This window comes from Chiloscyllium plagiosum, unplaced genomic scaffold, assembly GCF_037043375.1.
Source record: "Chiloscyllium plagiosum isolate Xiang-an unplaced genomic scaffold, Cpla_swu_hap1 HiC_scaffold_35, whole genome shotgun sequence".
NCBI classification, from domain to species: domain Eukaryota; kingdom Metazoa; phylum Chordata; class Chondrichthyes; order Orectolobiformes; family Hemiscylliidae; genus Chiloscyllium; species Chiloscyllium plagiosum.
Window position 1 is genome coordinate 11215597 of NW_028270173.1, and position 27094 is coordinate 11242690.

General features: G+C 47.0%; 1 protein-coding gene across 1 annotated transcript; it reads right to left on the bottom strand.

Moving 5' to 3' along the window:
• Positions 1-3274: 3274 nt before the first annotated feature.
• On the bottom strand, positions 3275-12735 carry LOC148140059 (zinc-binding protein A33-like). Its single transcript, XM_087979231.1, has 6 exons — positions 12071-12735; positions 11883-11978; positions 11558-11791; positions 10947-10969; positions 10742-10857; positions 3275-3989 (listed from the first exon to the last, which is right to left on the bottom strand). The coding sequence occupies exons 1-6, from the start codon at positions 12479-12481 to the stop codon at positions 3475-3477; spliced, it is 1395 nt and encodes a 464-aa protein (XP_087835357.1). The 5' UTR covers positions 12482-12735; the 3' UTR covers positions 3275-3474.
• Between the last annotated feature and the right edge of the window lie 14359 nt (positions 12736-27094).

Below are 27094 nucleotides of genomic sequence, written 5' to 3' on the forward strand. Positions count from 1 at the left end.
ACTGTTTTACTTGTTCCTTTTCCCAACTGAACCAGATTCAGACAGATCTCTTTCCTCACTATCTCCCTGGGTCCCCCACCCCTCACTAGTTTTAATATCCCCCGAGCAGCTCCAGCAAATCTCCCTGCAGGTATATTAGTCCCTTTCCAATTCAGTTGCAATCTGTCCTTCCTGTACAGGTCACTTCAACCCCAGAAGAGATCCCAATGATCCAAAAATGTGAATCCTTCTCCCCTGCACCATCTCCTCAGCCACACATTCATCTGCTCCATCCTTCTATTCCTGCCCTCACTAGCTCGTAGCACCGGGAGTAATCCAGATATTCCTGCCCTCGAGGACCTACTTTTTAAATTCTTGCCTAATTTCTGATATTCTCCCTTTAGAATCTCATCCTTTTCCCTTCCTATGTCATTAGTTCCAATGTGTACAATGACCTCCTGCTGGTCCCACTCCCCTGTGAGAATACTCTGCACCCTCTCCGAGGTATCCTTGATCCTGGCTCCAGGGAGGCAACACACCATTCTGACATCTCACTGTTAGTGTCTGAGCCTCTGACTGGAGAGGCACATGTCACCCTCTACTCTGTGTCAGCTTCATGTCATCCAAAACCAGTAACACCCACATATGAACTCGGACTGAGCCCCTATCCCTCTGTCACTCACTGACCTACATCAAAATAGGGTCCATTGATTTCAGATTCTTGTTCACATTTCACCAGCTGCCCTGATTCAACCCCATGTCCCCAGATCATGAGTCTGTCCCTTTGGATTATGAGGCCACAGACAGAGATGTTTGGACAGATGAGCCAAACACATGGTCAAAGACACAGGATTGTCTTAAAGGAGGAAATCTGGGTTGGGAGGATGAAAAGTGTAGGCCAGGAATTGGGCTCCAACACCTCGGAGTGTTGTGAGACAGGAGATTACAGGGATAAGGTGGGGAGGGTGAACGAGACACGGCTCCTCTGTGCAGGGAGAATAAACAATGGAGCCACAGACAGGATGGAGAGGGGACCCTCACCTCCTTTCTCCTCGAATACCTTCAGGAGACACTCCCATTGCTTCACACTCCTGAAGGTCATGTCGAAGTACCCCCGCTGGGGAAATCCTGCAGATAGAAAATATCTTTTCTTTGTTTTTCCAAAAATATACTTTATTCATAAATAATTTGATGGTCTGTACAATTGGTCATGCCATATGTATGTAAACATTTACATACAGAGATCAAAACTTATCATTTTTATACAGGTCTGTACATTTTTTGATCATATGCCCATATGATTAGCTGAGGCGTCAGCAGAGCCCAAATGACTGCATGGGCCCCCTGTTCTTCATTAGGCAGGCAGACTTTACACAGTGATCTTTCCCCACCGCGCCTTGGCGGCAGCTGCCCCAAGCTTCAGCGCGAACCTCAACACGTAGTCCTGGACCATGGAATGTGCCAGTCTGCAACACTCAGTCGGGGTCAACTCCTTCAGCTGGAAGATCAGCAGGTTTCGGACCACACAGAGAGCGTCCTTCACCGAGTTGATGATCCTCCAGGCACAGTTGATGTTCGTCTCAGTGTGCGTCCCGGGGAACAGTCCGTAGAGCACTGAGTCCCGTGTCACGGCGCTGCTCGGGACGAACCTCGACAAACACCACTGCATTCCTATCCAGACTTTCTCTGCATAGGCACATTCCAGAAGGAGGTGTGTGACAGTCTCGTTTCCCCCCCGCAGCCGCATCGAGGGCAGCGTGCGGTGCGGCTGAGAGTCCGGGCGTGCATAAAGGATCTCACAGGCAGAGCCCTTCTCACCACCAGCCAAGCCATGTCTTGGTGCTTGTTGGAAAGTTCTGGCGATGAGGCATTCTGCCAAATGGCTTTGACAGTCTGCTCAGGGAACCGCTCGATAGGATCCGCCCTCTCCTTTTCCCGAAGGGTCTCAAGGACACTACGTGCTGACCACTTCCTAATGGACTTGTGGTCAAAGGTGATGTTCTTCATAAACTTCTCCACGAAGGACAGGTGATACGGAACGGTCCAACTACTCGGAGCGTTCCGCAGCAGCGAGGCCAGGCCCATCCTTCGCAACACCGGGGACAGGTAGAACCTCAGTACGTAGTGACACTTGGTGTTTACGTACCGGGGATCCACGCACAGCTTGATGCAGCCACACACAAAGGTGGCCATCAGGGTGAGGGTGGCATTGGGTGTATTTTTTCCCCCGTTGCCCAGATCGTTATACAGTGTGTCCCTTCGGACCCAGTCCATCTTTGACCTCCATATAAACTGGAAGATGGCCCGGGTGTCTGCAGCGGCACAGGTTCTGGGAATAGGCCAGACCTGTGCCGCGTATAATAGCAATAGCAAATCACACCTGATGACCAGGTTTTTTCCCGCGATGGAGAGCGACCGTAGCTTCCATCTGCCTAGCTTCTGCCTCACTTTGCTGATACGCTCCTCCCAAGATTTGGCGCACGCCCCAGCCCCTCCGAACCAAATACCCAGCACCTTCAGGTGGTCGGTCCTGATGGTGAAGGGGATCGAGGATTGGTCGGCCCAGTTCCCGAAGAGCATGGCCTCGCTCTTGCCTCGGTTTACCTTGGCCCCTGATGTCCGTTCGAATATCTGCTGCTTGGAACCCGCAGCAATCCAGGAGGATTCTCTTCAGGAAGAAGGTCTGGTTAAATAACGATCCTTCCTCCACCTTCTTCACAGTCACCCTGACTGGATTCATGACCCACCCCCCCTCCACCTCCACCTGGCCTGTGGGGCTGGCTCTCGCAGAGGCCATAGCTTTGGTCTCGGAGCCTTTTCAGAAACACGGTGCAGGACCGCCTTCGCCTGGCAGGAACTGGTACTGTGGCCAATATAATTCAATAACAATTACATCCAGCAGATGGCAGTGACACACAACCAAATCCTGGGGACATTGAAAATCAGAAATAAAATTAGAAAATGCTGCAAATCTTCGGCAGGTCAGACAGCATCTGTGCACAGAGAACCAGAGTTAAGAGACAGTTAAACATTGGGGATACAGCATATCCTGGGATAGTGTGGATTGTGTGTAATTCCCCTTCCCAAAGATACAAAGAATTCAATAGAGGATGCTATGTAAATGCAGCTTTGCCACCCTTCAGTGTTTGGATTTCTCCCTCAGGACTTCATGTTCTGGGTGCAGAGTGAGAAACACAGAGAAATCCCAGCTCCAGACTGGGAAACAGGTGAAGAGATGGAGGATGGGACTGAAGCCGGGAGTAAATGAAGGAAGGAGAGACACAAGATATTTAATTTACTTTTTATTTTCACCATCTGACATTTATATTTGTATCTGATTTATTGACAGTTTGGTTATGATGTTACAAAGTATAATCTCAGAATTCAATAACACATTCAGTAACATCCTGTTGTCAATGGGAGGTTTCTGACCCCAATCCCTGACCCAGACCCTAAACCCGGGGGTCATTGTGACGTCAGGGAGGCCCCGCCCCTTTAACAGCTGATTCGCAGAAATTTGTTTAAACCCCAAACCTCGAAGAAAGGATAAAGTTTCCCAGTGAATTTATTCCCAGTGAAGGTGTGGAGATGGGACTTGGTGTCCGCGTTGTAAAATGAAACTGTCCCAGATTCATAACTGAGATAAACTCCCACTTTCCTGGGGATCAGATCAACAGGGAGAGGGGATTGAGGAGAAGAGTTTATATAAAACTGATCCTCATCCCGCGCCATGGTCCAGAATCCATTCTCCGGAATCGGACTGACCCATCTCTTCCTCTCCACAAACACTGAGGCTACTCCCAGATTCCAGCCCCGATTCCCCACCACCTCCACCTCCCAGTAATGTCTCCCTGATGTGAATCCCTCTGACCCCAGGACACAGAGACAGTCTGTAAACCTCTTCTCGGTGTCAGGGAGACCCCTCCAGGCCCCGGTACGTCTCAAACTCTTCAGATCCTTAGAGATCTTGAGGCAGGGATTCGCTGTTTCCACATCCAGGGTCACAGAGACTGGGAGAGAAACACAGGGAATTAGAGACAGTCCCTGGGTATGGGTCTGTGGGGGAGGGATGTGTGTGTGTGGGGGGGGGGAAGGGAGAGGGGGATGTGTGCGGGGAGAGGGGAAAGCGGGATGTATGCGGGGGGAGGTGGGATATGTGTAGGGGAGATGAGGATATGTGCTGGGGAGTGTGGAGAGAGGGGAATGTGTGTTGGGGGGAGGGGGGAATTTGTGTGGGGGGAGGGGAGGGGAAAGGGGAATGTGTGCGGGGGAGAGAGAGGAATGTGTGTGGGGAGAGGGGAGAGGGGGATGTGTGCAGGGGAGGGGAGAGGGGAATGTGCGGGGGAGGGGAAACGGGAATGTGTGCGGGGAAGGGGGGAGCGGGATATGTGCAGGGGAGGGGGAGCGGGATGTTTCTGGGGGGGAGACGGGGAGGTGCGTGGTGGAGAGAGGGTAGGTGTGGGTGGGGAGGAGAGGGCTCGGCGTGCATGGTGGGCAGAGGGGAGAGGTGAATGTATGTGTGTGGGGGAGGGGGATATTTGTGCGCGGAGGAAAGGAGGATGTCTGTCCGTGGAGGAGAGGGGGAGGAGAGGGGGAGGTGTGCGTGGGGGGAGAGGGGGAGGTGTGCATGGGGGGAGAGGGGGAGGAGTGCGTGGGGGGAAAGGGGGAGGAGTGCGAGAGAGAGGGGGAGGAGTGTGTGGGGGAGAGGGGGAGGTGTGCGTGGGGAGAAGTGGAGGACCTGTGCATGGGGGAGAAGGTGAAGTGTGTGCTTTGGGGAGAGGGGAGAGGGGGATGTATGCGGGGGTGGGGAGAGGCGGACGTGTGCAGGGGTGAGGGGAGAGGGTGACATGTGTGGAGGGTAGGGGAGGAGGAATGTGTACAGGGGAGAGGAGGATGTGTGTGGGGGCAGGGGGAATGTGTGCAGGGGCAGGGGGATTGTGTGTTTGAGGAGGAGTGAGGGGAGGGTGAGGATGTGTATGGGGAGGGGGATTGTGTGTTTGAGGAGGAGTGGATGTGTGTATGGGGGAAGGGGATATGTGTGTGGGGGGGAAGGGAGGGGTGTGTGTGTGTGGGATGGGGAGGGGGATTTGTGGGTTAGGGGTGAGGTATATGTGTGGGGGGTGGAGGGGGTGTGTGGGTGGGGGAGAGGGGGTTTGGGGGAGAGGGGGATGTGTGTGTGGTGGGGGACAGGGGATATGTGTGTGTGGGGGGGAGGGGGATGTTTCTTCAAACTTTATTCAAGCTTTTTCTCTCAGTTTACACCCAATTTGTGGAATGAGCTGCCAGAGGATGTGGTGGAGGCTGGTACAATTGCAACATTTAAGAGGCATTTGGATGGGTATATGAATAGGAAGAGTTTGGAGGGATGTGGGCCGGGTGCTGGCAGGTGGGACTAGGTTGGGTTGGGATATCTGATCGGCATGGACGGATTGGACCGAAGGGTCTGTTTCCATGCTGTACATGTCTATGACACTATGACTCTATGACAATGGATTATAGCTCCAGCTGCCTCAGTGAGAACAAGCTCCTGTTTGTGGGAGTCCCTCTGTCATTCATTATGTTCCAATATCATGGGGGAGTGAGATGTGTTTTCACAAAATTGGAAGTGGAAATGCTGAATCTGATCTCAAATTACCAATTAAACCTCCTGAAATCCAATGTCATCAATGGCACTAGTTAGACTGAAGTCAGGACCATTGAGAAAGAGCTTTATTGAAACAGTGGAGACAGGTCAGAGAATGTTCACTCGGTTGGTTCCTGGGATGAAGCAGTTCCCTTGTGATGGAAGGTTTCAGGCTGGGGCTGTACTCATTGGAGTTTAGAGGAACGAGAGGTTCTTATTGAAATGTATAAGATGGTGAAGGTGTTGACAGAGTAGACATTGAGAGGCTGTTTCCCATCGTGGGGGAACCTGGAACCAGGGACAGAGTTTCAAAGTAAGGGCCCTGCCAATTAACATGGAGATGGGGAGGGATTTTGTGTCTCGGGATCATTAATTTTTGGAATTCTCTCCCCCTCGGGAGCAGTGGAGCCCAGTTCATTGAATATATTGGAAGCTGAGTTAAACAGGTTTTTGATCATTGAGGGAGTTGAAGGTTGTGGGAGTCAGGCAGGAAAATGGAGTTAAGGTCACAATCAGATCAGCCGCCATCTTTATGAATGACAGGGCAAGCTCTCGGGGTCACTCCTGCTCCTGTTTCTGATGTACAATGTTCACATGGGATTTTCACATGGACATTGCTTTGAGTTGTTAGCTTTTGAGTTTCTTTCCTTCCTGTGTGTTAAAAAATAAGTGTTGAACTCACTTTCACATTCATAAATTCCCTTCCACTCTGGAAACAGAAATAATAAATAGACTGAAGAATTTAGAGTCATAGAGTTGTACAGCACGGAAACAAACATCTGCTGATCAGATATCCTCAATTAATCTGATTCCATTTGCCAGCACTTGGCCCATATCCCTCCAAACCCTTCCTACTCATCTCCCCATTTCAATGCCTTTTAAATGTTGTAATTGTACCAGCATTCACCACTTCATCTGGCAGCTCATTCTATACACAGGTGGCAGGGTATGTGAAAACGTTGACCCTTGAATCCCTTTTAAATCTTTAACACCCTCACCTTAAACTAATGCCCTCTAGCTTTGGACTCCCCTACTGAGAGAAAGCCTTGTTTGTTTACCCTATCCATGTTCCTCGTGATTTTATAAAACTGAAAAAGGTCACCCCTCATCCTCAGACGCTCCAGGGAAAATAGCCCCGGCTGATTCAGTCTCTCCTTATAGTTCAAACGCCCCAAAGCAGGCAGCGTTCTGTCAGCCTTGTATAAACCCTTCCAAGTCCCACAATGTCTTTCCTATCGCAGGGAGTCCATTGAATGCAGTATTCCAAAAGTGACCGAATCAATGTCCTGTACAGCCACAACATGACATCCTAACTCCTTTACTCAAGGCACTGAGCAGTAAAGGCAAGCATACCAGATGCCTTCTTCAAGGGCTTTTGCCCGAAATGTCGATTGTCCGGCTCCTCGGATGCTGCCTGACCTGCTGTGCGTTTCCAGCACCATTCTAATCTTGACTCTGATCTCCAGCATCTGCAGTCCTCACTTTCGCCTTCTTCATTGCCCTGTCTAACTGCGATTCCACTTTTAAGGAACTATGAACCTGCACCAGCTGGCACTCGCACATCCTCCACAGGTCAGCTGGGTCTGTGACCATGTGGAACACAGTATTGGTGGAAGCCAGAAAAATCCCCTCCAGCCCCGGCCTGCGCAGAGCAAAACCTGAAAGCCGCTCACACAAGAGGCACAGGAATGGCTCCACACAGAGAGAATAAAGCTGGGTGGACAGGAGCCAGCCCTAACACACTCCTCTCCCACAGCGTAGGGGCACCGTCAGGGACCCGTTAACCTTCACTGGGCACTCCGCGGTGGCGTACAGAACTCAGATCCCAGCAACAAAACATGTCCCAAACCCGAAAGCTGACAGAGTCCCGAGGTGCCAAGGGGAGTCGAATGTGCCCTGGTGAAGATTTTGTAGTTTGTGCTGAGGAGGGAAACCGGGCACCAATTCTTTAACAAACAGATATCCCCTTCCTAGGCAACAGAGTGATGCCGGTCCTGCACCAAGAAAGGGACATCTCTCCGGTGGCGACACATTCCTTCAGGATATCCCAGAATGCACTGAGGAACCCCACGCTCAGCCCGTCCAGCCCCGGGGACTTGCCCCGGAAAGATAGTCGAGGGCACGGGTCAGCTCCAACCTCAGAGGGGCATCGAGCCTCTCGGCGCCCTCAGGGCTGACCTGCCACAGCTCTTCCCACAGAACTCTGCGAGCTTCCTCACTGGACGGATCCGGAGAGAAGAGAGCCCGATAATAGGCCCTCACTTGGGCCCTGATTCCCTCCGGATCCAAGACGAGGGATCTGTCATTGGCACAAGGAGCTGCTGGTGGATCCCGGGCCCTTTTCCCAGCGAGTAGAAGAAGGGGGAGCCCCGGGTCAGGATCCTGAAGGAACTGGATCTGTGATCTCACATACACACTGCAGGGCCCAGTGAGCTGCAGATCCCGGAGCACGGCCTTCTTCTCTTCATACACCCCCCACATCGGGGTCCACATCGGGCTGACTGAGACGTGACTCCAGGTTGAGCAGCTCCTTCTCCAACCCCTCGATCCTGGATTTCTGCCTCTTCCTCACTGACCCTCACACAAACTTCTGACAGAGAGACAGGCGTGAGCCTTGCCCACATCCCACCATAGCCTCAAGGAAAGGAAGCACAACCCCAACCCCAACCCCTCCACTCCTCCTCCAGCCGGTCCAGAAGTGACAAAATGACCCCCAGAGCCGCTCCTCCTCCAGAAGCAAGTTATTAAAGGGCCAGTACACCGACCTCACCCTGACGCTGAATGGAACAAGCTCTCCCCGACACCAGGTTGTCATCAGAGAGCAGTTCCTGTCACATGGAGACCTTCGGAACATGGGAGACGTACACCCTGGAAATGTAGAGGTGGTCAATTCTGGACACTCTAACCCCAGGCCCCACAAAGGAGAAGGCAATGGAATCGGGAGAGTTCACCAGATATCTACCAAGTCTTAACCAAGTGTTAGGACACAAGGTGAATCTTTTCTATGTTGCTGGTTTAAATTAGCAGAGGGGTTTACCCTGTGTTGTAACAGTTTGGGGGCTCGTTCCCAGGATTTGAACAGTTTGTGTCTCAGATTCGTGGTTTGAACAGGTTTAGACAGATTTGAATAGATTTGGGGTATGAGAAAGCCCAGTAGATTTAAACACTTGCAGGTTATTATCCCAGATCTTTAAATAAAACATAGGTGAGATAATATGTTTAATTTCGGTGACTTGTGGTTGGTTCATTTAAAAGTGAGAGAAATAGTTCTTCAAATTGCGAAAGAGATTCTGGGATTTGAAAGTGATTCTCAAATTTGTCAAGAACGTTTAGAAGGAAAGAAAAAGGCCATACTTTTAGAATTAGCAAATAAGTTATGACAAAAGTCAAGCTGAAATTGTAAGGGAGTTACTCAAACACTTAGGTGTGTCAGAGAAACAGACAAGTGTAGTAGAGGTAGAAAATCTTAAATTAGAATTGAGGAAAATGGAGTTAGAAGATAAAATAAAAGAGAGTGAGAGGAAAGAGAGAGAGAAAAGAGAGAGAGAGTGGAAAAAGTGAGAGAGGGGAAAAAGAGAGAAGGTTCTGAGCTGAGCAAAGAGAGAGAAGAAAGGGAGAGAGAAGAAAAGGAGACACAAAACACAAAAATCCTGCCCTCACTAGCTCGTAGCACCGGGAGCAATCCAGATATTACCACTCTCGAGGACCTCCTTTTTAAATTCCTGCCTAACTCTCTGTAATCTCCCTTCAGAATCTCAACATTTTCCTTTCCTATGTCGTTGGTTCCAATGTTGACAATGACCTCTTTCTGGCCCCTCTCCCCCGTGAGAACATTCTGCACCCTCTCTGAGACATCCTTGATCCTGGCACCAGGGAAGCAATACGCCATCCTGAGTTTTCGCTGCTGGCCATAGAAACATCTGTCTGTACCTCGGACTAGAGAGACTCTTGGAAGCCGACGTACCCCTTATTGCGTTAGAGCCAGTCTCAATGACAGAAACTTGGCTGTTCGTGCTACGTTCCCCTGTGAATTCATCACCCCCTATATTTTCCAAAACAGCATACTTGTTTGAAATAGGGATAACCACAAAAGACTCCTGCACTAGCTGCTTACCTCTCTTACCTTTGCTGGAGTTAACCTATCTATGTGACTGTATCTGCGACTTTTCCCCCTTCCTATAACTGCCATTCATCACATCCCCTTGCTCTTGTAAATTCCTCATTGCTTCTAACTGTCGCTCCAACCAATCCATTAATTCTGACAGGATTTGCAACTCACTGAATTTATTGCAGATAAAATCCACAATAACCCTTAAACACTCCTTAAACTCCCACATCTGACAAGAAGTGCATATCACTCTATTAAAGGCCATTTTTGCTTCTTCACAATCTACAGACCCAGAAAGTAACACCATCTTATTCCTCTACAAAACACTACTCCAGGTTAAATTAATCGTTATTTGTATTTTCAGTTTAATCAAGAGACATATCTCAAAAAACATATAATCAAAAAAGAACCCACTCTACTCGCTACTGCAGACTTTCTGTAGGCCACACTTAAAACTGTTCACGTATCTATTTCTGTGCTGTGTCTACACCCAAACAGTTCCTCCAAGATCAGTTGTGAATTTCACTGTTTGTTAATTTTCCCATATTCACTCCGATGTCCAGCGATAAATGAATTCAAATAACAATGGCAGTAACTGTGCAGGTTCACTGTGGTGTCAGTTTCTTTCTCAAATGGGGCAGAATATTGTCCTATTGTTAGAGAATATCTCCGCCTCCTCTCCCTCCCCAATATAGGGGGAAAGCAGCTGAAGATTCCTGGCAAAAACACTACCCTGAGAATTCCTACGGAAATGTCCTTGAGCTGAAATGATTGACCTTGAACACTCACAGCCATCTTCCCTTGTGCTCAGTTTCACTCCAACCAGTGGAGAGTTTCTCCCAATTCCTGTTGACTTCAGTTTTGGGCGAGCTCCAAGCCAAATACTGTGTCGATGTCATTGACAGTGAAAGCCATTATTATCCAGCTTTCTTTATAACTGAGCATTAATTATACTGTCATTAATATTTATACACATAACAATCCAAATTTTAAAATAGGAATCAAAACAAAGCAACTTATCTGAGCTTTACCAGGTTTAATAGTTTCCAGCATTTCGTTCCACACAGGAAATGGTAAAACAATGTTGAATTTTTCAGGAGACAGGACACCATCTGTTAGTGAGAGCTCATTACTATTATCACTAATCCTGCAAACAAAACAAAATGATTGTTGTAAGTTCATCACAAACACTTCTCTGAGTAATTTTACTGAGTTTCAGTAAAGTACATGTCCTACCTCCTCTCCCGAGATACTTCCTCCTGAAACAAACAGAACACCAATCTGAGTTGACAGAGACTGACTGTTTATATCTAAAAAGCAGCAATTGCACTCACATTGTTACAACCTGCTGAGCATTGTCAAGTCTGATTATTGCAGACATGGAATAGAAAGAGGATGTAACACAAAGGATATTGAAGAGCAGGAGAAGGTAAAAAAAATTCAAAGAACTGTAAAGGATCGAAGGAAACATTAATGTATTTTACTGAAGTAAACATCTGATTTGAAAGCTGGCAATTATGAAAGGGATTGATCCCATAGATTTAATCAACATGTTTCCATTTCTGAAGAACCTGAAAACTGGAATATATGAACATAATCTAATTACAAATAAATCCAATGGGCATTTCAGGAGAAGGATTGTTATCAAGAAAGTGATGGAAGTATGGAATCCACTGTCACACAGTGTGATTGACACAAATGTATAAACAGAAAAGTAGGGAAAACCATGAGGGAGAAAGGAGCGGTGGGAGATAGTGACGGGGGAATGAAGGTGGATGGGTGACTGCATCATGTTGGGACTGTTCACAGTCACGTTCACTGAACTAATCTGAAATATAATCCCTCACCTTCAGAAATACCACTCTGTCTTTTCGTTCCAACTGTTTCTCCAACGTTGAGAGTTTCTCCTGAAGAGAATTTAAATTATCTTGAATTTTACAAAGATTTCGCTTCATTGGTTTGAGAATGTTTTCCTCTTGTTCCCTGAGATCTCGGAGTAAACTCTGCTCTTTCTCAGTCAGCATCTGGTGCATTTTAGTGAACTCGGATTTGATGTGGGTCTGCAGGCTGCTGGATTCCTCCTGTCAGGGGAAATATAAACACAATATGTTTCTGCAAAAAAACAACAAATGAACAAATCAAATTTTGAAAATCAGCTCTGGGAGATTTTACCTGAATTTGGGAAATCTTCTGTTTCTGCTGCCGTTCCATTTCTCGAGCCGCCGATTTCCTCTTTGTGAGTGATTCCAAAGAAGATTTCACTCGATCCTGGGATTTGGGGGAAGAAAATCAGAAAATAAAAGTGTTAGACCATGAAAATGTGATGAAACAATCAGGGGATGGAATCTGTTTCCTTTTACCTTGTAGATTCCAACAGCTTCTTTAACCAGGATGAAGCGGTGCTCCCTGTGTTCCCAGGAATCTCTACAAATCACACAGACCAATTTCTTGTCAGTTTCACAAAACAGCTTCAGTTCTTCCTGATGTTCCTCACAGTGATGTTTACTTTCCTTCTCTTGCAGATTCAGATTTAATGTTCGAGCTTTCTCGGCCAGATTCGCTAAGGCCCGGCTGCCTCTGAGGTTTCTTTCAGGAAACTCCTGTCTACATTCCGGGCAGGAGTTTATCTCCTGCTTTTCCCAACTCTGGGTGATACAGGAGCGGCAGAAGTTGTGTTCACAATCCAGTGGAACCAGATCAGTTAATAATTTCAGACAAATGGGACAGATTACCTCCTTGGTCAAACTCTGGACCTGTTGTGTGGAATCCATTTTCACCCTCAGCACTTCCTGAGTCAAACCGTTTTCAGTTTCAATGTGATTGCTTTTATGAACACATTCAGTTCAAAGGTTCCTGGTGAAATTCGACGGAAGACTTGAGAAGTTATTATTGTACATTAATCAATTTCCCATCCACTGTTTCATATCAAAATGAAATGTGGAGCAGTGGTCGGGAGAAACAGAGTGAAGGGACTGACTGAGAAAATTGGAACAAAAGTGCTCAGGGTGAAAGTCCATGGAGAGTTGACAGTGGGAGTGGTGGAAGGAGGAGGGGAAGAGATTACATTTTAACCCTGTAAGTGACAGAAATGCTGCTGTTCCCCTTCATGTTCTTTCACCTCTGAGTCACAACTTTGTTAATTCACTTGTGGGACATGGGCATTGTTGAATGTGCAGTATTTGTTGGCAGTCCTGAGTTGCCCTTGAGAAGGTGATGGTGAGCTGCCTTCTTGAACCGTTGCAGTCCATGTGCTGTAGAAAGACTCACAATGCCATCAGGGAGTGAGTTTTGGGATTCTGACTAAGCAACAGTGAAGGAATGGTGATACAGGACGGTGAGTGGGTTGGAGGGGAACTTGCAGGTGATGGTGTTCCCATGTATCTGCTGCCTTTGTCTTTCTCGATGGAAGTGGTTGTGGGTTTGATGGGTCTGTCTGAGGAACTTTGGTGAATTTTGCAATGCATCTTGTAAATATTACACACTATTGCTACTGAATGTCAGTGATGGAGGGAATAAATGTTTGTGACTGTGGAGCTAGTCAAGCAGGGGCTGCTTTGTCCTGGATGGTGTCAAGCTTCTTGTTGGAATTGCACCCATCCAGGCAACTGGGGAGTACTCCATCACACTCCTGACTTACGTCTTGTGGATGGCTTTGGGGAGTCAGGAGGTGAGTTATCTGCTACAGTATTCTGGGTTTTTGACCAATTTTTGTAACAATGGTGTTCATGTGGCAAATCCAGTTAAGTTTCTGGTCAATGTTAAGCCCCAGGATGTTGATAGTGGGGAATCCAGTGACAGTATCACCACTGAATGTGAAGGAATGTTGGTTAGATTGTCTCTTATTGGAGTTGGTCATCTGGCCTTTGTGTGACATAAGTGTTACTTGTCATTTGTCAGACCAAGCCTAAATATTTTCCAGATCTTGTTACATTTGAACATGGATTGTTTCAGTATCTGAGGAGCTGCGAATTGTGTTGATTATTGTGCAACCTTTGGTGAACATCTCCCTTTCTGACCTTCGGAAAGAGGGCAGCACGGTGGTTCAGTGGGTAGCACTGCTGCCTCACAGCGCCAGGGACTCGGGTTCAATTCCCGCCTTGGGCAACTGTCTGTGTGGAGTTTGCACATTCTTCCCGTGTCTGTGTGGGTTTCCTCCAGGTGCTCCGGTTTCCTCCCACAGTCCAGAGATGTGCAGGTTAGGTGAATTGGCCATGCTAAGTTGCCCGTAGTGTTACGTGGATTAGTCAGGGGTAAATATAGGGGGGGGGGGGGGGCGGGTTTCTCTTTAGAGGGTCGGTGTGGACTTGTTGGGCCGAAGGGCCTCTTTTCACACTGTAAGTAATCAAATCTCAAATTTAAAAGAATGTCATTGATGAAGCAGCTGAAGATGGTTGTGCCAAGGACACTACCCTGAGGAACTCCAGAGATGTCCTGGAGCTGAGATGATTGACCTCCGATAAACATCACATCTTCCTATGTGCCAATATGACTCCAACCAATAGAGAGTTTGCTCCCTGATTCCCACTGATTCCGGTTTTACTGGTACCTAACAACAGGAGTGGGTGTGGATGATGTGTTTAACCATGTGGGACCCATAGCTGGAACGTGTTGTACATTACACCCTTTAAATCCCTAATGCAGATCATTCTCTCACGTTCACTTTGGGAGAGACATCTCTCTCTCTCTCTCTCTCTCTCTGTGCTGGAACTAGTCACCAATTTGTAATGTCACTATTTGTTTGAATCCCACACCAGCTGTGTATTCATTTAACTTTCTTGCTTTAAGAGCTCAAGTGATTGAACTGAGGTAACTTCCAAATGATGTGGGATTGGTGAGAGGGATCCTGTGTATATTGTCACACACAGATTCCAACAAGCTGCAACACTGGAATGTGGAAAACCTGCTCAGATATATCCTTACCACAAAACAGAAACATGACAAATCCCATCCGGACAATCACCGGTATATCAGGCTCCTCTCGATCCTCAGTAAAGTGATGGCAGGAACCATTCACAGAGCGAGCAAGCTGCACTCACTCAGGGATCTCCTACTCACTGAGGCTATATTTAGACTCCACCATGACAACTTGACCTCTTACCTCATTAGATCATTGGTCTAATCAAGGACTAAAGAGCAGAATTCCAGAAGGTGAGAATAACTTCCCCCAGGGTGATGGCAGCTCTGACTGAGGCTGATACCAGGACATCCAGTCCATGGGAATCAGGAGAGAGATTCTCTTCTGCCTCACAGCTAGCAAATGGTTGTTGTTGTTGAAAGTCAATCGATTTAACTCCCAAAGCTCCTCAGAGTAGATGTTATTAAACCACCTGTTCAGAGATGTTATTTCACACCTCTGGATCAGGGGCCTTGAACACAGTCCTCCTGGCTCAGAGGTATGGACACAACCATTTCACCAGAAGAACCGGCCAGTTCCTCAGAGTCGTGTCCTCTGATCAGCTGTTTTCACCCCCTTCATCAATGAACATCCCTTGGTCATAGAATTGGAATGGAAATGTTCACAGATGATTGTACAGAGTTCAGTCCCATTTGCACCCCCTCAGACACTGAAGTAACCTGTGTCAGTATGTGGCAGGAACTGGGCAATGTTAATGCTTGGACTGACAACATAGTAATTCACACTTTCACCACCCGAGGGCAGGCACCAACAATTTATAAGAGGAGAATATCTGGTTCTCCCTCACCCCCAATTTGTGTCACCATTTCAAAATACCCCCACTGCCCACATCCTATAAGTTATTGGAAGTTAACCTGAACATCCACAGAAATACTGCAGCTACAATAACAGGCTGGAGGTTCAGGATTTTGCAGTGAGCAACTCCCCAAAGTTCTGTACAAATGGTACAAGTCAGGAATGTGATGGGAAACTCTCCACTTAATGGGATGAGTGTAGCTCCAATATCTTTCCTTAGAACATCAGAATATTTAAAGCAGGCTGCCTTATCAGGGCCAAGACACCGTAATAAATATTCAGTCCTTCCAATACTGCTGTACATGGCCACAGTGTGGACCCTTTACAAGATACAGTATGCTGTTTTGGAAAATGTAGGGGGTGATGGATTTTCAGGGGAATGTCGCACAAACAGCCAAGTTTCTGCTATCGAGATTGGATCCAATGCAATGAGGGGTACGTTGGGTTCCAAGAGATCAATTGTGTTCGGGAACTTTCTAGTCCGAGGAATAGACAGATGTTTCTCTGGCCAGCAGCAAAAAATCAGAATGGTGTGTTGCCCCCCTGGTTCCAGGATCAAGGATGTCTCAGAGAGGGTGCAGAATGTTCTCACGTGGGAGAGGGCCCAGCAAGAGGTCATTGTCCACATTGGAACTAACAACATCGGAAGGGAAAAGGATGAGATTCTGAAGAGAGATTACAGAGAGTTAGGCAGGAATTTAAAAAGGAGGTCCTCGAGAGTAGTAATATCTGGATTACTCCCGGTGCTATGAGCTAGTGAGGGCAGGAATAGGAGGATAGAGCAGATGAATGCATGGCTGAGGAGCTGGTGGAGGGGAGAAGGATTCACATTTTTGGATCATTGGAATCTCTTTTGGGATAGAAGCGGCCTGAACAAGAAGGACGGATTGCACCTAAATTGGAAGGGGACTAACATACTGTGAGGGAGATTTGTTAGAGCCACTTGGTAGGATTTAAACAGGTATGGTGGGGTTGAGGGGGGGGGCCCAGAGAGATAGTGAGGAAAGAGATCAATCTGAGAGTGGTACACTTCAGAAAAGAAGCGACTCAAACAGTCAGGGCCGGCAGAGGTAAAGCAGAGAACAAGGTAGGACTGATAAATTAAACTGCATTTATTTCAATGCAAGGGGCCGAATGGGGAAGGCAGGTGAACTCAGGGCATGGTTAGGAACATGGCACTGGGATATCATAGCAATTACAGAAACATGGCTCAGGGATGGGCAGGACTGGCAGCTTAATGTTCCAGGATACAAGTGCTACAGGATGGATAGAAAGGGAGGCAAGAGAGGAAGGGGGAGTGGCATTTTTGATAAGGGATAGCATCACAGCTGAACCGAGGGAGGATATTCACAGAAATACATCCAGGGAAGTTATTTGGATGGAACTGAGAAATAAGAAAGGGATGATCATCTCATTGGGTTTGTATTATAGACCCCTTAATAGTCAGCATGAAATTGAGAAACAAATTTGTAAGGAGATCTCAGTTATCTGTAAGAATAATAGGGTGGTTATGGTAGGGGATTTTAACTTTCCAAACACAGACTGAGACTGCCTTAGTGTTAAGGGTTTAGATGGAGAGAATATTTTAAGTGTGTACAAAAACTTTTCTGATTCAGTACGTGGATGTACCTACTAGAGAAGGTGCAAAACTTGACCTACTCTTGGGAAATAAGGCATGGCAGGTGACTGAGGTGTCAGTGGGGGAGCACTTTGGGGCCAGCGACCATAATTCTATTTGTTTTAAAATAGAGATGGAGAAAGATAGACCAGATCTAAAAGTTGAAGTTCTAAATTAGAGGAAGGTTAATTTTGACGGTATTAGGCAAGAACTTTCAAAAGCTAATTGGGGTCAGACATTTGCAGGTAAAGGGACGGCTGGAAAATGGGAAGCCTTCAGGAATGAGATAACAAGAATCTAGAGAAAGCATATTCCTGTTAGGGTGAAAGGTAGGTTTAGGGAATGCTGGATGATTAAAGAAATTGAGGGTTTGGTTAAGAAAAAGAAGGAAGTATATGTCAGATACAGACAGGAGTGATCGAGTGAATCCTTAGAAGAGTATAAAGGTGGTCAGAGTATACTTAAGAGGGAAATCAGGAGGGCAAAAATGAGACTTGAGGTACCTTTGGCAAATAGAATTAAGGAGAATCCAAATGGTTTTTACAAATACATTAAGGACAAAAGGGTAACTAGGGAGAGAATAGGGCCCCCCAAAGATCAGCAAAGCGGCCTTTGTGTGGAGTCGTAGAAAATGGGGGAGATACTAAGTGAGTATTTTGCATCAGTATTTACTGTGGAAAAGGACATGGAAGGTATAGAATGTAAGGAAATAGATGGTGACATCTTGAAAAATGTCCATATTATAGAGGAGGAAGTGCTGGATGTCTTGAAACACATAATAGTGGATAAATCCCTAGGACATGATCAGGTGTACGCGAGAACTCTGTGAGAAGTGAGGGAAGTGATTGCTGGGCCCCTTGCTGAGATATTTGTATCATTGATTTTCACAGGAGACGTGCCGGAAGACTGGAGGTTGGCTAATGCGGTACCACTGTTTAAGAAAGGTGGTAAGGACAAGCCAAGGAACTATAGACCAGTGAGCCTGATGTCAGTGGTGGACATATTGGTGGAGGGAATCCTGAGGGACAGGATGTACAAGTATTTAGAAAGGCAAGGACTGATTAGGGATAGTCAACATGGCTTTGTGTGTGGGAAATCATGTCTCACTAACTTGATTGAATTTTTTGAAGAAGTAACAAAGAGGATTGATGAGGGCAGAGCAGTAGACATGATCTATATGGACTTCAGTAAGGCGTTCGACAAGGTTCCTCATAGGAAACTGGTTAACAAGCTTAGATCTCATGGAGTACAGGGAGAACTGTACTCCATGGTAGGCTACTGCAGAAAATACGGAGATATGGCATTGAGGGTGAGTTGGAGGTTTGGATTAGGAATTGGCTGGATGGAAGAAGACAGAGGGTAGTAGTTGATGGCAAAGTGGGCAAAGTCTTAGAGAGAATTGTAAGGGATAGGATTTATGCACATCTGGATAGGAATAATGTGATCAAGAATAGTCAGCATGGTTTTGTGAAGGGCAGGTCGTGCCTCACAAACCTTATTGAATTCTTTGAAAAGGTGACGAAGGAGGTTGATGAGGGGAAAGCGGTAGATGTGGTATATATGGATTTTAGTAAGGCGTTTGATAAGGTTCCCCATGGTAGGCTGCAGAAAATACGGAGATATGGCATTGAGGGTGAGTTGGAGGTTTGGATTAGGAATTGGCTGGATGGAAGAAGACAGAGGGTAGTAGTTGATGGCAAAGTTTCTTCATGGAGTGCCGTCACTAGCGGTGTTCCGCAAGGATCTGTTTTGGGACCATTGCTGTTTGTCATTTTTATAAATGACCTGGAAGAGGGGTTAGAAGGTTGGGTGAGCAAGTTTGCGGATGATACGAAAGTCGGAGGAGTTGTTGACAGTGAGGAAGGATGTGGCAGGTTACAGCAGGATATAGAGAAGCTGCAGAGCTGGGCAGAAAGGTGGCAAATGGAATTCAATGTAGCTAAGTGTGAGGTGATTCACTTTGGGAAGAATAACAAAAAGATGGGGTACTGGGCTAATGGTCGGATACTTGGTAGTGTGGATGAGCAGAGGGATCTTGGTGTCCATGTACACAGATCTCTGAAAGTTGCCACCCAGGTAAATAGTGCGGTGAGGAAGGCATATGGCGTACTGGCTTTTATTGGTAGAGGAATTGAGTTCCGGAGTCCTGAGGTCATGATGCAGTTGTATAAGACTCTGGTGCGGCCGCATCTGGAATATTGTGTGCAGTTTTGGTCGCCATACTATAGGAAGGATGTGGAGGCACTGGAACGGGTGCAGAGGAGGTTTACCAGGATGTTGCCTGGTATGGAAGGAAGATCGTATGAGGAAAGACTGAGACACTTGGGGCTGTTTTCATTAGAGAAAAGAAGGTTTAGGGGTGACTTGATTGAGGTGTACAAGATGATTAGGAGGTTAGATAGGGTTGACAGTGTGAACCTTTTCCCGCGTATGGAGTCGGGTATTACAAGGGGGCATAGCTTTAAATTAAGGGGGGGTAGATATAGGACTGAAGTTAGGGGTAGGTTCTTCACTCAGCGAGTCGTAAGTTCATGGAATGCCCTGCCAGTAGCAGTGGTGGACTCTCCCTCTTTATGGGCATTTAAGCGGGCATTGGATAGGTATATGGAGGATAGTGGGTTAGTATAGGTTAGGTGGGCTTGGATCGGCGCAACATCGAGGGCCAAAGGGCCTGTACTGCGCTGTATTCTTCTATGTTCTATGTTCCTCGCCATTTAGATAGAGAACTGGCTCAAATGTAGAAGACAAAGGGTAGTGGTGGAGGGTTGTTTTTCAGACTGGGGGCCTGTGACCAGTGGAGTGCCACAAGGATCGGTGCTAGGTCCACTACGTTTTGTCATTTATATAAATGATTTGGATGCGAGCATAAGAGGTACAGTTAGTAAGTTTGCAAGATGATACCAAAATTGGAGGTGTAGTGGACAGTGAAGAAGGTTACCTCAGATTACAATGGGATCTTGATCAGAGGGGCCAAAGGGCTGAGGAGTGGCAGATGGAGTTTAGATAAATGCGAGGTGCTGCATTTTGGGAAAGCAAATCTTAGCAGGACTTATACACTTCATGGTAAGGTCCTAGGGAGTGTTGCTGAACAAAGAGACCTTGGAGTGCAGGTTCACAGCTCCTTGAAAGTGGAGTCGCAGGTCAAAAGAGAGTGATGAAGGCGTTTGGTATGCTTTTTTTTATTGGTCAGAGTATTGAGTACAGGATTTGGGAGGTTATGTTGCGGCTGTACAGGACATTGGTTAAGCCACTGTTGGAATATTGCGTGCAATTCTGGTCTCCTTCCTATTGGAAGGATGGTATGATACTTGAAAGGGTTCAGAAAAGATTTACAAGGATGTTGCCAGGATTGGAGCATTTGAGCTAGAGGGAGAGGCTGAATAGAGTCATAGAGTTATAGAGAGGTACAGCATGGAAACAGACCCTTCGGTCCAACCTGTCCATGCTGACCAGATATCCCAACACGGAAATAAGCATTGCAGGGAGAGGAGAGGGACAAAGATGGGGTTGGAGGGCCAGAGATAGAGAGAGAGAGATAGGCAGGTTGGGAGTTTGGCGAGGGTGGAAATAGAAAGGAGGAGAGAGAGAGAGATGGAGAGAGAACATGAGGAGGGGAGGGGGAACAAGAGAGAGAGTGTGGGGAGGAGAGAGGTGGGAGAGAGTGAGAGGGGGTAGAGGGAGCAGAGATAGAGGGGCTAGAGAGATGGCGATAAGGACATAGTGTGGGGAGAGAGAAGGGGGAATATGTAGAGGGAGACAGGGAGCAAGTTCAGAGAGAGAGATAGAAAGAAAGAGAGAGAGAGAGACAGAGAGAATAGTGGTGGTGGGTAGTGTGACAGGAGGGAGAAATTGAGGGGGTATAGGTGGGAGAGATAGGGGGATAAGGACAGGGAAAGTAAATTTGTGGGGATAGAGAGGGGGCAGGATGTCCAGAGACAGGCGGGATGAGAGAGAGAGAGGAGAGAGGGAGAGAGAGAGAGAGAAAGAGAGGCAGAGCAAGAGAAAAGGCTGGGGCTATTTTCCCTGGACCATCAGAGGCTAAGGGGTGACCTTATAGAGGTTTATAAAATCATGAGGGGCATGGATAGGGTAAATAGACAAGGTCTTTTCCCGGGGTGGGGGAGTCCAGGACTAGACGGCATAGGTTTAGAGTGAGAGGGGAAAGATATAGATTAGATTAGATTACTTACAGTGTGGAAACAGGCCCTTCGGCCCAACAAGTCCACACCGACCTGCCGAAGCGTAACCCACCCATACCCCTACATTTACCCAACACTACGGGCAATTTAGCATGGCCAATTCACCTGACTTGCACATCTTTGGACTGTGGGAGGAAACCGGAGCCCCCGGTGGAAACCCACGCAGACACGGGGAGAACGTGCAAACTCCACACAGTCAGTCGCCTGAGTCGGGAATTGAACCCGGGTCTCTGGCGCTGCGAGGCAGCAGTGCTAACCACTGTGCCACCGTGCCGCCCACATAGAAGAAACCTAAGGGGCAACTTTTTCATGCAGAGGGTGGTACGTGTATGGAATGAGCTACCAGAGGAAGTGGTGGAGGCTAGTACAATTGTACCATTTAAAAGGTATTTGAATGGGTATATGAATAGGAAAGGTTTGGAGGGATATGTGCTGAGTCCTGGCAAGTGGGACTGGCTTGGGTTGAGATATCTGGTCAGCATAGACGAGTTTAGAAATAGAATCAGTCTGAACATTGGGGCACAGACAGCCTCACACAGGGCACCTCACACCTTCAATGCATTATCTGGGCCAACATGGCACCGACTGTTAATGTTCACTTGAGAATGTAACTTTAAAAAAGTTCTGCGATTTACATATGAAAGAACTGAAACCAACATTTTAAAAGATGAGAGACTTAACAAACAATCCAGGTCTTTTTCAATATATAATTTCAGTTGCATCACACTGTCAGCTTTTGCTATAAATTCTGTGTCGTATGACCTTATATTCCACAGACACCCAATGAATGCACAGCACTCCAAAAGCTGATGCTTGTTGGACTATAACCTGGTGTTGTGTGATTCTTAACTTTATACCTTTCTCAATCCACCCCTTCTCCAATCAGAGCTTACTCTCTCTGATTGATCGTCAAATCACAACCTCCAATCAATCCTCCAATCACAGACTTGTTCTCTCCTGATGGCCCTTTAATTACAGCCTCACTTGAAACAGCTCATCCCTAAACCCAGCCTCTCACTGTTAAGTTGATCTTGGGATACCATCACAGAACTATTCTGAATGCTGCTGTACAACCTGCAACCGGCGATGGAGGTAGGTGACCATCCCATTCCAGTGATCAATAAGGTGATAGTTTGATTGATTTGATTTATTTGTACCTAAGTACAGTGGAAAGGTATGTTCAGGTGCAGTACTGGCAGATCATAGTAAGTAGGGACATACAGACCATAGGGTGAAACAAAACACTTGGACAGAGGTGTACAGGTTACATTGCGCAGGGTATGTGCTAGGCAAGATCAACATTAGCAAGATCAGCGGGATTTGAAGTTGGAGAGTCCATTCATCAATTTAATAATGACAGGGAAGAAACTGTTCTTGAATGTGCTGGTGCTTGTGTTCTCTAAGTTGTATGCCAGTGGCTGCTTCCAAGAATCTCTCAGCCCTCAAATCAGAAATGTGCCAAGACTGTTATCGATGCAGTTTGTACCAGATCACACTGCTTTGGCTTGTTTCCCTGTGAAACACAAAGTCAGCATCAGTGCACAGCCTGGGACAGTGGCCTTTGACAATGTCAGTGGCTTCCCCCAGGTGCAGGGTGTTATGGACAGTATACATGTTGCATTAAGAGTGTCATGTCATATTGTAGCAGAGTTTACACACAGAACATGGTTCCATTCTATCAATGTACAAGTTAAGTGTGATTATCAGTACAACATCTACAAAGTCTGTGGCACATAACTTAGATGTTGGCATGATGCTGATATCATTGAGAATCTCATGAGTGTACATTGTTTCAATGGTCAGATACCTTACAAGCTGGTTACTGGGAGACCGGGTGTGCTGCTGACTCCATCACATAACTTCCTGACTGAGGCCAAACAAAGTTAGAATGCAGGACATTTTTCACTGAGAGCCATTGTGGAGCAGACAGCAGGTCTGCTGAAGATGAGGTCCTAACGCTTGGACCGGTCTGGGGAGAGGCCCTGCAATATCGACCAGACAGTGTGCTGCATAATTGGAGCAGGATGTGCCCTGTACAACTAAAGCAAGCGAAAGGGGAATATGATGGATGTTGGAGAGCTCAGGGAACAACAGCAGATTTCCAAAGAGGAGGGTGAGGACATTGAGCAGGAGGAACATCACCTTCAGCACGATCGAGCAGTGCAGCATTGAGTGCAACAAGCCAGATAGGATTGCATTGACACAGTTTGAATAGATGTGAGCTCAGTGCAGTGATCCTTCATTGGCTGTGAATTTGTTTTGATTGAAATGCAGATGGTCTCTGTTGTTCCCAGAAGCAAATTAAGCTTCTTTTTCTTTGTTTTTGATGTTATTGAATAAAATTTAACTTTTAATCTTTGGAATGTTTTTCTAACATGTGAAACTCTCTCATTGAACAGTGAGAACTTGGTTGGGAAGGTGAGCTGTGAGGAGGACACAGAAATGTTTCAGTGTGATTTGGATAAGTTGAGTGAGTGGGTAAATGCACAGCAGATGAAATATGAATGAATATGAGGTTATCCACTTTGTAGCAAAAACACGAAGGCAGATTTTCTTCAGAATGGCAATAGATCGGGAAAAAGGGATGTGCAATGAGACTTGGATGTCCTTGTACACCCGTTGCTGAAAGTAAGTGTGCAGGTGCAGCAGGAAGTGAAGGAGGCAAATGATAAGTTAGCCTTAATAGCGAGAGGATTTGAGTCTACTGCAGCTGTACAGGGCCTTAGTGAGACCACACCTGGAATACTATGTGCAGTTTTGTTTCTTTATCTGAGAAAGTATGGTCTGACTATGGAGGAAGTGAAACTAATGTTTGCCAGACTGAATCCTGGGATGGCAGGATGGATCTAAGAAGAGAGACCGGATCAGTCAGGGTGATATTCACTGGAGCTCAAATGCAGAAGCAATTTATAGACCTCTATAACATTCTAAAAATCACACCACACCAGGTTATAGTCCAACAGATTTATTTGGAAGCACTAGCTTTCGGAGCGCTGCTCCTTCGTGAGGTAGCTATAAAGACAGGATCATTAGACACAGAATTTATAGCAAAAGATTAGTGTCACGCAACTGAAATGACATTGAACAAACCTAGATTGCTGTCAATTCTTTCACCTTTTCGAACGGTTGCAGGTTTCAGTTCATTAATATGTAAATCCCAGAACTTCTTTTAAGTCACATTCTTGAGATAACTTAATGTTTTTATGACCTCTCATCTCAGACAATGCATTAAAGGTTAGAGTCTGTCTGTATCCCAATCTTGAGTCAGACTGGTTCTATTTCCAAAGTAGGAATTTATAAAATGTTACATAGATTGACTGCCTGCAGATTGTGTGCTCTTTGAGCAAAACCTGTAACTGCAATTACAATTCCACAAATGCAAATTGTGCGTGTGCGCGTGTGTGTCCCAAAGTCCCAGTTGAGGCCATCCTCATTGATAGCCAAGTGAGGATATCAGCCTCTGCTTGGTGACTCTGCATTGTCACATATCCCAAAGTCCATGTACAGAGAGGCTTTGCCCTGTAGGCCTCCACTGCCTGGATTAGTCACCCCTCTCAGGTTCACGTCCTTCCTGATGGACTCAGCAGAGGGCTCCATACAACACACAAACAAGGCAGGAGGGAGTGCACAGCCCGGCCTGACTCCAGATCTGATCGGGAAACTTTCTGATTCCCACCCATTGATTGAGACCGTACTAATGATGTTGGTGTCAAACAGTTGGATCCAATTGCAGATTCCCTCCCAAAGCCCATTTTGAAGAGCATATCCCACATGTACCCAAGTGTATGATGTCCTGTCAGAGGCTTTCTCCTGGTCCAGGCTGATGAGGCAGATGCCAACTCTCCCCGACCTGCACATAGACGAGTGTATCCCTGAGGAGTGTGAGGTTCTCAGAGATCATCCTCCCTGGTACACTACAGGTTTGGTCGCGGTGAATCACCGATCCCAGAGCAGCCCTGACCCGGTTGGCAATGACCTTAGAGCGGATTTTGTAATCTGCATTTAACAGTGAGATTGGTCACCAATTTCTAATTCCTTCTCTCCCCTTTCCTCTTTGTAGATGAGGGTGATAACACCTTTCCTCATGGATTCGCTCCTGGTCCCTGCCAGGAACATACAGACACCCACCTCCAGCAGGTCCTGGTCAATCAAGTCCCATGGCCCAATATGACTCGGCCGATAAGCCGTCACTTCCGGGAGTTTTATTCTTTTCTACAGACTCGAGGGTCTTGGTCAGCTCTCCCAGAGATAGCGGCTGGTCCAGCCTCTCCCACGTGCTGTTGTCTAAGACCTCCGTGATCGAGGACAGGAATGACTGGGAGGCTGTGCTGCCTCTGGGCTTTGGGTCAAACAGACTGGCAATAAAAGGATTTGCTGATCCTCAGGATGTCAGCCTGAGATGACGTTAGCGAGCCATCTTCTTCCTTCAGGCTGCTGAGCAGAGCTCTCCCTGTGCACCTTCTGGAAGAAGAAACGTGAGCACGTCTCGTCCTGCTCCACCAAGCGGACCCTGGACCAGAACATTATCTTGGTGGCAGAGAGTGAAGCTTGCTGGCTCCTCACCTCGAAGATCCTCCATAACATCCACCCCCATCGTCTACAGCAGGAGCAGAGTCTGCCTGGTTTTCTGGAGTGTGAACAGTTTTCTCCACCTCTCTCTAACCTTCTGAATATCTTTTGAGGATAAAGGACCCCTTGATGTTCCCCTTTGCTGTTTCCTACCGGAGACTCAGGGGCTTCAGGGTTCTGTGCAATCCTTTTTGAGTTTCTAAATCTTTTCCAGGGTCAACTGTTTCATGTTCAGCTTCCATGTTCCCTTGCCGTCCCTCTGGTCATCCTGTAGGTGACAGTCAGCCAGCAGGAGGCAATGGTCAGAGAAGATCAATGGCTTGATAGGGCAGCAGAGTGGCTCAGAGGTGATGCCATAAACAGGTCCAGGCAGTGGGCCATGGAGGGGGTTCGTATGGCCCACTGACTGACCCTCTTCCGTGGTTAAGGTAGAGCCCAGGTGTTCCTGGAGAAGGAGCATGCGGCGTCTACCAACTCCCTCGCACTGTTCAGGGAGAGGTGGACACTGCAAGGAGTGGAGTGGTTCATTTTCCCCCTCCAACTCCATTTTAATTTAAACCCTGCCCTCCCCTTCACTTTTTGATCATGCAGTATTGCCCTTTGTTGAGAAGGACACTGCTTGTCAGTGGCCACTGAGGTGTTTCCTTGCTTCCTGGTGGTGGTAACTGAATAAAGATTTGTATACTTCTTGACTTTCAATGTGTCTCACACCTGCGCATACACAATATGGGGGCTGGGTAAAATATAAGCACGACTGCATTTAGGCAAGTGTGGGGGAAACTAAAAAACAATATAGCCTGGTGTCCTCACTTCCCATCATGCCCAACACAGGCACCTCCACATCAAGGTAACATTGCACCGATTATTCTTCAAATGGAAATAAACTGTTTAAGTTGAAGCGGTACTCACTGATACTGGGAAGTGGAGAATTCCTGGAGTAGTCATCGTGCCCCTGATAATGCTGGAGATTTCAGCAGCTAGAATACAGCAGGACTGGCAGCATCTGTGCAGAGAGAATACAGCAGGACTGGCAGCATCTGCGCACAGAGAATACAAAATGACTGGCGGCATCTGTGCAGAGAGAATACAGCAGGATTGGCAGCATCTGTGCACAGAATACAGCCGGACTGGCAGCATCTGCGCAGAGAGAATACAGCAGGACTGGCAGCATCTGCGCAGAGAGAATACAGCAGGACTGGCAGCATCTGCACAGAGAAACAGGGTTAATGTTCTGAGTGCAGAATGTCTCCTCTACAGAACTGAAAAGGGCTGGAAAATAGGTCTATTA